We start from the raw sequence: 13,993 nt of genomic DNA, 5'->3' as shown, positions 1-13,993 counted from the left end.
CTGGAGGTGATGATGCGCCATGTCGGGCCCAGGTGCAGCCTCCGCCCAGACAATTTTCCCTGTGACGCCGTGCTGCGGGCCTCTGCTCGCACTGCGCCCGGTCAGGCCAGAGGCCTGTTCTCACATGTCCCATCGTGCGACGGCCGACAGCTACCTCATCTGGCTGGGCGACATGAACTTCCGACTGTCGAGCGGCGAGGGCGGCGCGCCCGACGACGAGGCGGCGCGCCGGCTGGCCGATGAGCACCAGCTGACACCGCTGCTCGAGCTGGATCAGCTGCGCTGGGCGCGCCGCACTGGCAACGCCTTCTCAGAGCTGAGCGAGCCCACGCTCACCTTCAAGCCCACCTACAAGCTGGTGCCGGGCCGGCGCGGCCTGTACGCCACCAGGTGAGCGGCAGTCGCGGCGCGGGGCGCTCTGGCCGCGGCAGGCGGCTGAGACTGCAGCCTGGCCCTGACTCCCTCCGGCGGCAGCCGCGGTCTTCCTGGCACGCTTGCAATGCTGGGCAGTGCTGGACGAGAGGAAAGTCGTGTGCTTGTGTCGTCAGACTCACTGGGTGTTCGGTAAAAAGCGTGGGCTGTGGTGTAACATGGCTGCGGTGTGGTGTTTGTTCGGGCTTGCTTGTTCTTGTCTGCCGATTGTCTCGATGGTGGCCGAGTCCGGCCGCTGTTGCGCGCTCTGCTGTTTACTCTGGCTGCTGTGGTGCGACTGGCGCTCTGTCGTCTGATGATTGACCGAGACCGGCGCTGTTGCGCGCTCTGCCGGTTGCTCTGGCTGCTGTGGTGCGGCTGGCGCTCTGTCGTCTGATACGTGACGCCGCCCATCGGCCACAGCCGCCGGCCGGCCTGGACCGACCGCATCCTGTACAAGGTCAACGCGGACGTGTACGAGGAGACACGCCTGACGATGGAGCCACTCAGCTACCAGAGCCACCCCGAGTACACGGTGTCCGACCACCAGCCGGTCTCCGCCGAGTTCCGCGTCAAGGTGAGCTGACGGTGCCGCGGAAGGTCTCTGGCGGGCTGATCATCGGTGAGCTGACGTAGTGGCACAGTGTCCGACCAAGCCCGTCTCTGTCCAGATGAGATAACCATAGCGCACAGTGTCCGATAGTTGATCTGTCCGTGCCGAGTTGAACATCGAAGTGAGCTGACGGAAGCACACAGCGTCTGGCCAGCCACCTGTCTCCACCCATGTAATTATCGGTTTGGGTATATTGGAGTTGACAATGCCTTAGCCCCGTGGTCGGCGCCTGTGGGGCCCGGGCCGGTGATGCGCCCTTCAGGATCACTCCTGTAGCAGCAGTGTGTGTGCGGTGCTGCAGGTGTTCTCTGGCCGGCCGCTGCCTTGCGTGGAGTTCCTGCCCATCTCTATGTGGCTGGTGGGCTCCGACTGCGTGGCCAAGTACCGGTGCGACCGCGCCCTGGAGATCTCCGCCTGGGACTGGATCGCCCTCTTCAGGGTGAGAGCCCCGCGCCGTCCACGCTCGCGGTCCGTCGCGTGACGGTCGGTGCCGATCGCCAGTCGCGTCCTCGGAGCGCTGCGGCGCCCGCCGCGAGTCCGGCGGGTGGTGCCCGGTGCGGCTAGCGCCGTGCGCCTCCGCGGCGCCGCGTCCCACCGGCTGTTGCGTGCGGTGCCTCCCACGTATCCAGCTTCCGCCTGCCGCTAGCCGGCGCCTCGCGATGACCGCGGCTGGGGAGCGTTCGTGAACAATGCCATCTGAACGTCCAGAAGCACTTCGTGCGGACCCAAACGTAAAACCTGAACCTAAAACGTCGCGTGAGCTAAAGCTCCGTGGGTGGCTGTAGGGTGTCGGTTGTTTGGCCCTCGTGAGGTTGGAAAGGGGCCGGCTCTCGGGCTGTGAACTCACGGGCTGTAACTTCCCAAACTGCAGCGGTTGGCTGTGTAGGCCTGCTGACGGTTTGTTGTCGGTGTTGTCGGTGTTTGAGGGATCTTCACGATTTCCCGCCGACCCTCTGCCGCAATTATTAGCCGATTTCCTCTCGACCGTCTGCCGCAATTATTAGCCGATTCATGATCTCCACGGCATGCAGCAGATCTGAGGCTGCGGTTGACTTTCAGCGCTTAAAATCGAGTTACACACGAACCGATGTCCGGGAGCTGTGTATTTTTTGCCGTCGTCGGATGGAGCTCATTAGCTCTGTAAAAGAATAGACATCACAGCATCAGACAAACTTGCAGATGGACTGTCTGGACCGACAACCACCATCCATGAGGTAAATGGTAATGTGTCACGTTTGCAACGGTTGGGTCTCGTTCGTGCTGTGTCTTCACCATGTAGGCGCTGTGTACCAGAACGATTAGAAAACGCTCCTGGTCCTTACCATGTGGATCGTGTATTTTGTGTATGGAATATGCAGTATGCAGCCCCGCAACGGTTCAAAAATACACCCGCGTGTTCCCAGGGCTAGCCGGCAGGCTAGAGAAAATTGATGGGATAACAAACAAAAAAAAAAACAAAAAAAAAACAGAACAATGCGCCTTTGAGGTTCTCCCTCTCTCGCGCCGCTGGGGTTCAAGTGTTTGTAACAGGTATGTGTAGATTTCGGATCAAGCCACGCGGGTGTCTCGAATCGGAAGGGACGTGCGCATGTTGTGCGGCGTGACGCACGTGTCACTCATAATTTGAGACCCCCGCACCACTCGCACCGCAACGTGTCCACTAGCTGACACTGGGCTTTCTCGCACACAGCGTGCGTCGGGGTCTCTCCAGCTTTGTAGCGACGGTTCAGTGCTCTTCATATCGTACAGCGTGATGCAAAAGCTTGTGAGGGATGATGTTTTTTATCTCCAGTCTGTCGCGTATCAAGAATTGGCAGCGTTTTCCACGTAGCCACTCAAATGCTCGGCGGTTGGCCTTTACACCTGGTTAATCCCCATGGCATGTGTTCGGTTGCGTTCATTGTATTTTCGGTGCCGTGCGCTAGTTTTGAGGTTCACCTGTATTATGGACAGAGCTTTTTGCACTGACCGTGAACCCCCACCTGGAGATGCACCGCCAGGGGCGACGTCTCTCCGATAGACGGAACCGCGGAGGAATGCCTTGCGTACCGCGCAACGGTCCATGCCCACTACAGGCGTTGTGATCGCCCGGGCCGCCCACAGCTGGCCTTTGCATGGGCACCGATCGGAAAGACGGCGCTCGCATGCTGTGACTCAGCCCCTGTGGCAGTAGATCAAGAGTGATGCACGTTTTCCTTGGGCCACGGGTGGGACAGATGTGCTCAAGGCTGCCCAGCCATCGGATGGTCCGCCTGCGGCAGCGGGCGCACATTTCACGGTCGACGGCACGGATCGCTCCGGCATTCACTGGCCCGGCGCCGTCCGGTGGTCCTGACGCTTCGCCTTTTTCTAAATATTGATGACTCCTAATATGTTGTCTCTGATGAAGTCATCAGTTGTAATGCAGCTGCTACTAAGGAATGAGTTGGGCATAAGAATTGCAAGGAACACGACGTGGTTTCTGCGTAATGGGTCGCGACAAAATACATATGGACATAGTTCAATTCTATGTGCCCGTTTGTCATGGAGGAAAACTAAAAATAGGAGATCACCGGTTGCATTTTATGAAAACGTTTGAAGCTACATCATCCGTCATTAGCGAAGGCGTTTCATCCATCGTGCCGTGGTGTTTTACTGCCGGGTAGTGTTTTTAAGAAGGATAACGGTGACGCGAAACGTCAACATGCGTACGTAAAAAGACTATGCCTGCTTTGCTTTCTTGGGGCTTTGCGACACCGTACTATGTGAGGGTGGGGTAGGTGAGCTTTTTTTGAAGAACGGAGCGTCCGTCCCGATGGCCCAGTTGGTTAGAGCGCCCGCCTTCCGATCCACCCACCCGGAGAGGGGTGGGCTGGAGTCGCTTTAGGCGCTCGATGCGTGACAGTGTGGCCAGCGGTCGGTGGCAGCAGCTGCGCTATGGGTCGGGTGACGCCGCAGGACGGGACGGAACTTGCCGAGATTTGCGGCACGGTGGACTTTCGCCGCCAACTTCTGCCGTTGACCTGGAATTGCGCAATCGGATGGTAGGGGTCAGGGTTCACACAACACGCACTGCTTAACGTGACCTCTGATCCCGGCAATCAATCCATTCAAAAGGTTTGGATTAAATTTAAAGAAACGGGCGTACAATGTTCACTCCACGCCTCATGCTTGGTCGGAGCGGCCACATTCTCCGCCACCTCGGCCTTTGTCTCGGGTTCTCACCGGGCACCGACTGCAGGTGTCTGGTCGAGGCGGGTTTGTTGCCAGCCTGTGTGATTGTTATGCTGAGCCCTGCACCGCCGGAATGTCGGCGGCGTGCGCGGAGCCTCGGCGGCGCAGCTGACCGGCGCCCGGTGGACTGCGCCGCCCGGCCGCGCCCAGCTGCCCAGTGCGATGACGCGTCGGGGGCACGGCCCCTGGGCCGACACGCTTCCGAGCCGACCGCACGACCGTCCCGGCTGCTCCCGACCGGCGGCACGGGGCTCTCCTCGCAGGTGACGCTGCTGCTGCGCGGCGTTGGGGTTTTCTGGAGCGGAGCCGCGCTGCGGTGCCGGACGGCTCGGATGCGGTCGTCCGCCGCGTGACACTCTCCGTGGTAACCGCGTGCCGGGCTTCACTCCTGTGTCATTCGGCCCCCCGGGCACGACTCGCCATGGGAAGGGCACACTTCCGCGGTCTCCGTCCCCGGCTGCCACATTGAATGATTGCTGCCGTGCCGATTGCCGTGCATCGACTACGGCGCGCAGAGGCGGCAGCGCATCTACATTTCTGTGCTGGCATGCGGACCTAGACTCGCTCTCGAAATCTCCATGCGCAAAAACAACAGCTCATAGTGGCTGGCTACCTTCACGACACATCATTGTCAACTTCACGCTCCATATGTATGATGCCCAAATAGAGCAGGTCTGTCTGAACGCTGTAGTGCCCCTCCGCCTTTGCTTGCACGTGGCATCCTTCATTGAGCGTGTCCTTGGCGACCTGCGAGCGCCTTGAGCGCCGCGCCGCACGAGAGGTCTCCAGTGAGTCCCTGGGGCGTCCTTCATTGAGCGTGCCCTTGGCGACCTGCGAGCTCCTTGAGCGCTGCGCCGCACGAGAGGACTCCAGTGAGTCCCTGGGGCGTCCTTCATTGAGCGTGTCCTTGGCGACCTGCGAGCGCCTTGAGCGCCACGCCGCACGAGAGGACCCCAGTGAGTCCCCGGGGCGGCCTGTGGAGGCAACCCGTGGTGCTCCTCGCTGGCACGGCTGTCCTGCTGTGTCGGCGCGCTTCCATGGTGGCTCCCACACGCTGCGATATCGTTGCCGAGTCAAGATGTCATCATCCCGCTGTGAAAACATGATTCCACCGTGCCGCCCCCCCCCCCCCTGTCCTCAGTTTGTTGACGAGGTGCCGAAGGGGTGACATCATCCCGGTGTGATGATCTGCATTTAGTGTGGTCTGCTCGCACGATCACGAGATCGTGCGAGAAGTCCTGTTGTGGGGGCCGACGTAGTTGTCAGATTATCTTCGCCGTTATATTGTCACCGTTATTAGTTATATTCGTTGGCGGCTGGCAAGGACGAGCGCGGCATATTCATAATCGGTACTTGGGACCGCTAGGACATAGCCGGCAGGTGCAGAGCATGAGCGTATTGAAGTCCTCTTTGGCGAGGCCGTTTTTCCTTCGTAATACATACGGCTCAGGAATGCATGATCCCGGTGAGAGCGAGACGCTGCCTTGTGTGATGACGAGCGCGTTGTGTCTGTCGACAGGCGAACTTTGCCAGCCTGGACGAGTACATATCCTACATATGGGCGCCGCGCACCACGTCGTCCCCCAACTCGGACCACTACGTGGCCGTCTTTCCGGAGGACAGTGTCACCGTGCCAGGTAAGTGTGCTTTCGAGCGAGGCCATTCAAGATTACATCAGTATGAGTCTTCCAGCCTCGCATGCCTGCGGTTCCGTGGCGATGTTGGTGCATGCACAGCGGGATGCCTTCCGACTGATTTAGCGCTGTCGGTGAACTTCAAATTGGTCAGTTGTTGCCGGTGATCGAGAGGCAGTAAGAACGCTGAAAACGCAAGTTATTCTGTTTTTTTTCTCTGCTGCAAGCAGTTGTCCCTGATTCCGTGATGCCCATGACCACGCGAGATTGAATTAGCAAGCGTAATGACCATTGCATGGGCGCGTCTCCGATCCTTCCGCTGCCAACCAGTCACCTCGGCCGGCACCATGACCTATGTTTGGGTCAGGGGTCTGCCGTCCCAGGCCAGTCAGCGGTCGGTGGCCGCTATGCCCGCGGCCTTGCCCGCCGCCTCGGCCCCGCCGGCAGCAGGCCGCCGCCGGACCGGCCGCACCTCGCCTGCCGTCGAGCTGGCCGGGGCGGGCGGGTCTGAGCCGGCCAATGCTGTGGTTGACCGGAGGGGTGGGGTAGGGGCGACCCTGGCTCCGTGCCGTCCGGCCGGCGCCGGCGCCGAACGGGCGGCGCGACCTTCTCCCCACCTGACTCACGGCTCGGCGGTGCTTCACGGCACCGTGGGACCGCCATCTTGCCGGGCTTGTCCGTGTTCTGGCCGCCGCTCAGCGCGCGGTAAAGCTTAGCCTCGCATCGCGAACCCCCCGAGCCCCGTCTGAAGTCAGGCGAAACGCCGGCGGCACCCAGGGCGCGTGCTGTGTACCCTGCGCGTCGGCTTTATGCGCCGCCGCTTCCCGGCGCAATGGCCGCTGCCCTGGTTGAACCCGGCTCTCGCGTCGGGTGTATGCTAGAGCCCAGGGATACACGACTAGCCCTTTGATGATTTACAGGACGCTTAGGCAACTGACCAGCCAGCAGTTAGTGGACAGAGTCGCCTTCTGTGGCGTCCGTTGTGATCTCTGGTCTACTCATGTGAGGTGCTACAAAGAACGTTCGTGCGTAGCTGTGTTTTAAGGCTGTGCGTTTGGCGCGGTTGCGTTTGTGTTCGCTATTGCAGTCTGCGGATCGTGTTGTGTGATGCTGAAGTCACTGGAGGTGGCTGACCGTCTGCCGCAGCCCAGCTCTGCCGTCTCAGGCGCAGTCCGACCGTCCTTTGCAGGCAGTTACGTGCTGGTGTACTTCGGTCGGAACGGCCGCGGCGTGTACGGCATCAGCGAGCCGTTCGCAGTTCAGTACAGCCACACCGCGCGGCTGGCGGCGCTGGCCATCGGCAGGACCACGCGCGCCGAGCGGGCGCCGCTGCTGGCCGCCGACGAGGCGCCCCTGCTGGCCGCCGATCCTGTCGAGCAGCGTCCCCTGCTGGCGGACGATCCTGTCGAGCAGCGGCCTCCGCTCGTCGCCGATCCTGTCGAGCAGCGGCCCCCGCTGGCCGCGGACCCTGTCGAGTCCCCGCTGGCTGGCGACCTTGCCAGGCGGGGGCCCGCGTCGGGTGGAGTGCCGCCGGCGGGCGGTGCAGGCCTGGGCGCCTGCGCCGCGGTGGAGAGTCCTCCGACGACGACCGGCCCTCTGGCGGATGGCGTCCGTTTGGGGGAGGAGCGCGCCGCCGCGGCCAGCGCCGATCCCGCCGCCGCCGCCTCAGACCCCGACGCTCTGACGAGGTAGGGCAGAGCGCGAGCTGTCTGGACCACTCGGCTGCGATACATACCAGAGACCTGCCGCGGCCAGCGCCGGTCCCGCCGCCGCCGCTTCAGACCCCGACGCTCTGACGAGGTAGGGCAGAGCGCGAGCTCTGTCTGGACCACTCGGCTGCGGTACACACCAGAGACCTGCTGCGGCCAGCGCCGGTCCCGCCGCCGCCGCTTCAGATCCCGACGCTCTGACTAGGTAGGGCAGGGCGCGAGCTCTGTCTGGACCACTCGGCTGCGGTACACAACAGGGACCTGCCGAGACCAGGCAGCTTGGTGTCGAGCCGTGGTGGTGAGCAGGCCCGGGCTGCTCATGTGTCGCGTGCAGTCGAATGCCTAGCTTCATGCGCCAGCGTCGGCTGTTTGCCGACATTGGTGGCGGTAGATTTTATACGGCGCTTAAAGCCGGGCGGGGTGATTGCTTAGCGTGCGTTCCACATCTCCCGTGCCTTGGTCGCGTGGGTAGATCGGATGTCGTGATTTTGGTGGCAGCCATGAAATCATGCGCGGATGTTTTCCTAGCTGACTGGGGATTGCGTAGATGTGCCTTGCCCTACGCGGTTTGTATCACGCCGGGCTTCCCGCGAATGGTGTTCTATTTATTAACTCGTTTTAGTTCGTATTCGTGGCAGTTAATTGCGTGTCAGGCGTCGAACGTAACAGGTTCAGCGAACGAATCTGGAGAATATTTGAGCTACTGGAGAACGGCCGCTAGTTAGTCTGGCGTACCGGGCTGTGCCCCGTCCCCTGCAATGTATCGCCCCCGAGAACTTAGCAGATCTAGTCATGGTGCTGGAGTGGCTGCCGATGTCCCTAGTGCCTGGTTTGTCGGATAACCTTGAGAAAATATGCTGATTTTTTCGGGCCGGTTGTGTCAGATCAGCGTCAAAACAAAGCTGCCTTCTTAGCGCCGGCGTTCGGGATGTTTGTCGGCGCGGCCAATGCGCCGGGCTGGCAGTGTAATCCGCGTGTTATACAGTACATATTCTACGCACCGCGCTGGAGAAATTGAGGCGATGTGGGAAGTTTGCCTCGAGTGTAGGAGGCGCGTGTTCGACCACGGCTGCGGGAGTCGCACGCCGACGCACGCCGCGCGTTTGACGCCACGGCGCGGCTTGAGGGGTGTTGCGTCAGGCTGCGTCGGGACGCCGTGGTGACCGTCGAGACGCGTGCGGCTCTGGGCCCCTCCCTGGACAGCGCTGGAAGCCTCGGGCCCCGGCGGGTGTGGTGCGGCCGGCCGCGAGGATGGCGCCGCGCGTCCAGCACGGGAACTAGCCGGCGAACGTCCCAGCAGACGGGCAGAGCCGGCGCTGTCTGCGGTTATGCAGAGCGCGGTCGGTGATGCGCGGACACCGCTGCCATCGGCCCGCCCGTCAGCCTGAGCCGATTGCGGTGCGGCGGCGGCGGGTGTGGCGATGGTCGTTCGTTTCAACCGCCGTCAGCGCCTGTCTGGCGGGGAAGCAACCCCCGCGACTCCCGCGCGCAGGCGTCAGTGGGAGGCCCGGGCCGGACGGACCTCAGACCCGCACAGACCGTGGCTGACCAGCTGGAGATCACTGGACCGCAGTTACCACGGGCTGTAGTCTGGCACACCCGTGTGCGATGTTGAGGGCGCGGTACAGCGCGCTGGACTGAGCTTCGCGGGCACGTGCTGTTGGGGTGCTGCGCGCATGGGTGCTCGTGTTTCGTGTTCGGGGTGTGCTTATATTACCGACGTACCTCTTGCCTACTCGTGCATCTGTTGCTCAGTATCACAGTGCGACACGTGGCCCGTCCTGTGTGGGTTACTTCTATTCAGTTGGTTCTCATGTTCTCGCTTCCGTGACAGCCTCAACATCTTTGACGTGCTCTGACCGAGATTTCGTGATCCGTACAAGTTTTACCCTCGCACGCGGCCGGTTGGTCGGACATCAGACAATCACCGGCTCGCACTCAACACGGAGTCGGGTCGTGTGGGACTCAGGTCTGGCTGAGAGTTGGGAAATGGTCATTTAACTGGCACGGCGCATACCTTGTCTCATTTTCAGGTCGCCAATACATGATTCCGTACCATGCCGCTGTTTGACATTTGCTGGGCATATATGGCCATGGACGAACGGTCTCCAGACCTGTGCGCTCGTGATCAGCATTTTTTAACAGGATGACATCACTCACCGCATTCATCGCAATTCATTTTGCATCATTCCTGGAACTCATGACCCAGTCATGCTCCGTTGAGCCGGGTCGCCCCCTTGCGCGGCGCGGGCCGGCCGGGCCCGCACCTGCCGCCGCGGATTCCCCCGGCATTCTCGCCGCGCGGCCGGCATTGCTGGTGTGCGGAGCGCCGCGGGCCGCGGGCCGCGCCGTCGGACCTCGGATGCCGATGAGACGGCGGCGGGCGTCCGGCGTCCCCGCCGCGCGCCGGCCCGCCGTCACCGTCGGCGCCCTCTGATGCCGACTGTCGGGCGGCTGAGGCCGGCTGCAGCTGCGGGCCGGCGGCGACGAGACGCACGTGCAGCTATCTGACTGAAATCGTTCATGCTGGAGCCAGCTGTTTCGAGTTGCATCACCTAGGACGTCTCCTTTGGCCGCGCCGTCCGCTGTTCCACAACACGTCTGGGCCGTGCTCCCGTGGCCGGTGCTGGCCGCGTCGTCCGCTGTTCCACAACACGTCTGAGCCGTGCTCCCGTGGCCGGTGCTGGCACCGTGCGGCCTTGCTCAGGCCCGTGTGGGCCTGACGCCGTGCCCGTCACGGATAACGGGAATAAAGGTTATCCGCGCAGAACGGATACGGCGCAGGGGCGGTGAAGGATTGGGCACATGTTCTGGTGATAGTCCCGCATGCTGCGTGAAGAGGACGAGTGGACCGGCTGGGTAGGGCACGGCATGTGGGTAGAAATAAGCGTGCGATTGTGTGTTGCTTCGGCAAGTGGGTATGTGGGAATGGGCTCGGCTTTTTGCTTCGCTTCTCACTTTTTGTTTACGTTCTGATAGCGTCACCAGTTGATCTCAGTGCGATGACCACCCGAAGTCAGTCCAACGAGCCGTTATTTTCTCAAAATACATTTATTCATCCTGTCCGAACATCGAAATCCTCTTGCGGTTGTGAGTTCTCTGCATCCGAGCCTGCCTCCGCTTCAGCGAAATTAGCTCTGACCCCGGCTCACCGCGCGGAATGCCTACCAGGATCGGTATGCTCTCAGTCCACGGCGTGTATCTCAGGTTTGACTAAACATAGATGCGAGCATGGTCGACGTACTCCGTTTTTAGTTAAGCGGGCACTGCTCAGTTCTGGAATTAGTGCGAATGCGCTGCCAACTTGGAGTCAGTTCGATCCACCCACTTGGCCTGGGAAAAGGTGCTGCACTCGTCATCCGGGAGTATTGGGCGTGAATCCCAAAGTAGTGCGTTCTTTAGTCCGATTGATACGGTGGTGTTAATTGGCGGCATGCCAACGAGGTCATCCCAGCCCGTCGTGGCCGTGCTGTTGCTTTGCACGATGCATAATACCCTCCACTGTTTTGTCTGGAGACAGGATGGAAGGTGAACCCCATCCGTTGAAGGGAGTGTTCTACAATTGTATGGGGTTTGGACAAATAAAGCCGTCTTGAAGATCATTCGGTACAGTTTACAGCCCTGCCCTTTTGAAGACCAAAAACTTTCTTGTTTTTAGCCACATGCCCGTGAAGAGGTAGACTGTTTCGTGCGGACTATTTAAGAGTTACCCGGATATTTATGACGCAATAATAACGTCATTCAAATCTTGCCATTCATAATAGCCATGCAGGGTTCAAGGTCATTCAACATAACTGTCGATTTGGCTGCATCTGGCGTTCGTGAGGACGATTTCCAGATATAACGGTCGTCAATTGGCTGTCAGCTAATGTTTTGCAAGCTATGGAAGATTCCAACACGACTTAAGTTTTGTGCTACATAACGCCATAATCGATCATGTGAATACAAGTCAACATCTTGAACTCAGGGACTAATATGCCAGAACACCACAAGAAGCGGGCAAAACACGACCACGTAACGATATTTGGCTTAGCGAACACTTCCACCCCGTGCTGCCACCCCTCGGGATTGCAGAACTACGAGTGAGCGCAGCCATACAAACCATCTATCTCGCAATCAAACAATGACATATTGAGGAGCATACTTACCAAAAAGAGAACCTCTGTTGTCTAGAGCAGCCCGTTTCACTTAAGAACATACCGATGGTCGTCAGTGAGTTTATTTCATCATATCTGATGCCTGCTTCAAAGTCCTCATGTTTTAATGTACTTTACCATTTTTAAACATTGTTATATATATTTTATTTATTATTATCATCGTTATTTTTATTATATTTACCTCATTCACTTTAAGCTGGGCAGCTCAGCTCGGGACCAGGCGCAAAATACGCACGGCACGCTTCGCGCACCGGTAAGCAAAACCCAAATGCATCCATGGGAGCTGTTCAGTATTGAGGTGAAAAGCTAAAATTTCAGGTAAATTAGATCGCTGTCTAAATTTTTTGAACGCAGTTGGGTTACTTGTACCGCACTTGTACTTGTACTTGTACTTGTACTTGAACATTCGATTCAGCATTCAGGTTGACCATGCATTGTTGATAAGAATTAAGTCCATCTCTGCCACAAGTCGCCAAGCTCGAAAATGCTAATGACGGTAACGCTCGTTTTGCCTGATATAATAAAGAAAGGATTTCAGCTCCTGGCTTTTTAAGGCTGCGCGTTGAGAGTTCTAATGTTCAGTCAACAACCGCCAGTGTACCAGGAGGTACTGGTTAAGCGACGTTGTTATGCTGAATAATGCTTATATTGACGGCACTTAACATGCTTGTTATTTTGCATCACAGCATTGTTTAGTCAGTACCTTCAGGTATATTGAAGATGGTAAGCTCATCACCATAACTTTCAACTCATAACACTTGTTTGTGGGCAAGCATTGATGATTTAAGCCGTTTGACTCAATACAGACCATGGGATACCCCAATTGTGTGGATCATTGGGTCTACCATGGCTCCAAAGTTTGCTTCGATTCTGTATTTCCTGCGTGCATTCCGAATTGTCCTGGCAATCAACCAAAGCCTTCCGCCGTTCTCGTAGTACTTACTTGCCTTTATGTAAGCCCAGTCATGCTGTTGCGGGGATATTTCGATTTTGCGCCACCATCAGGACGTCCTCATTCCTGTGCTGGCGTCCGAGTATCTTCAGTACCACAATGTCATCTGGGCATGCTGAGCCCTCACTAAGGTCAGAACATTGCGAGTCCCCCGCTGGTGTCGAGGCATTGTTAGCCCCCTCGGCTGATATCGTCATTCGCTGAGTGTCATATAACACTACAGGGATCTTCAGTCCGGTGCTGACATTGTGACATGCTCAGTCCCGTGCCGACGTTGTGACATGCCCAGTCCCGTCCCATGGCGTCGCAGTGTCCTTAGATATTGGCAATTCCTAATCCTAGCTCAGTTATTTTTTTCTGTTCATGCAATATATAATGGCAATTTAGATCGGTCAAATATGATTAAATAATGTTGGTAATAATTGGTATGCATGTCCGTGACATTGCCACTGCGTCTTGCAGATGTGCTGCTCTGCCGGAGACAATAGTGCATTGTCTCAAAGACGAGTGGGAGGGCGGTCGCGTTCGTTGAGTGCCTTAAGGTAATGCTGTATACCACGGGCCACGCAAGAGTTTGCAATGAAGGAACCAACTAAAAGAGAAAATCACTGGAAACGCAGGTCAGCGCACCGCAGGCATGCAAAATCCTGGCATGCGTAAAGCATCATAACGTCTTCTCAACTTAGTCAGTTTTGCTGGTCGACCTCAAATTCTGTATTGCCAACGTGTCTTCACGTGCGTTATCACTTCGCACACCTGTTGGTCCTGATAGCTCGGTTGGCCTGACCGTCTGCGTGCCCATTCACTCATCCGTGGCGCGGCGGGTTCGGGTCCCTGCAGGCGTTCGCTGCATGTCCCGGGCTGGGGTGGCCTGCGGCCGTTAGCGGCGGCCGCGCTAAAGGTCAGGTGCAGCGGCCGGGCTAAAGGTCAGGTGAAGTCCATGGGCAGGACGGACCGTACCGAGAATTGCGGCTTGTGCCGCGAAATTCTGGCCGTTGAATTGGAATGGTCGCGATCGCTTAGCAGAGTCAGACCGCACGAAACAAGCACTATTCAGCGCTGGCAACTGATCCCAGAAATCCGGCTGATCAATACGCTCGGAGTAAGTCTAAGACATCTTCATGCGTGTTGTAGATTGCATAAGGGGGTAGTGTCGCACATTGTGACTGGGCGCTTCGAACTAGCCCAGTCGCCAGTGTTCCAGCCGAGGCAAACGAGCTACCGTTAGTTCTGGACGCCGGATGCCCAGCTCCCTCCACACATGAAGGTCGCACGGTTTGAGGCGCATCCGGCCTTTCAGAGCA

At 58.4% G+C, this 13,993-nt stretch overlaps 1 protein-coding gene across 1 annotated transcript in view; it reads left to right on the top strand.

The window, feature by feature from the left end:
• Nucleotides 1-13,993, top strand: part of LOC119109932 (uncharacterized) — a 39,203-nt gene that overhangs the window by 4,045 nt on the left and 21,165 nt on the right. The window contains exons 8-12 of the mRNA XM_037233678.1: nt 33-390; nt 835-988; nt 1,326-1,463; nt 5,757-5,874; nt 7,061-7,437. Of these exons, the coding sequence (XP_037089573.1) occupies nt 33-390; nt 835-988; nt 1,326-1,463; nt 5,757-5,874; nt 7,061-7,437 (1,145 nt within the window). The remainder of the gene's footprint in view (nt 1-32; nt 391-834; nt 989-1,325; nt 1,464-5,756; nt 5,875-7,060; nt 7,438-13,993) is intronic.

The sequence above is a fragment of the Pollicipes pollicipes genome, unplaced genomic scaffold (assembly GCF_011947565.3).
Source record: "Pollicipes pollicipes isolate AB1234 unplaced genomic scaffold, Ppol_2.1 Scaffold_7231;HRSCAF=8579_pilon_pilon_pilon, whole genome shotgun sequence".
In the NCBI taxonomy this organism is placed as follows: domain Eukaryota; kingdom Metazoa; phylum Arthropoda; class Thecostraca; order Pollicipedomorpha; family Pollicipedidae; genus Pollicipes; species Pollicipes pollicipes.
Note: the sequence above shows the minus strand (reverse complement) of the source record. Positions and strands in the feature narration are given on the sequence as shown.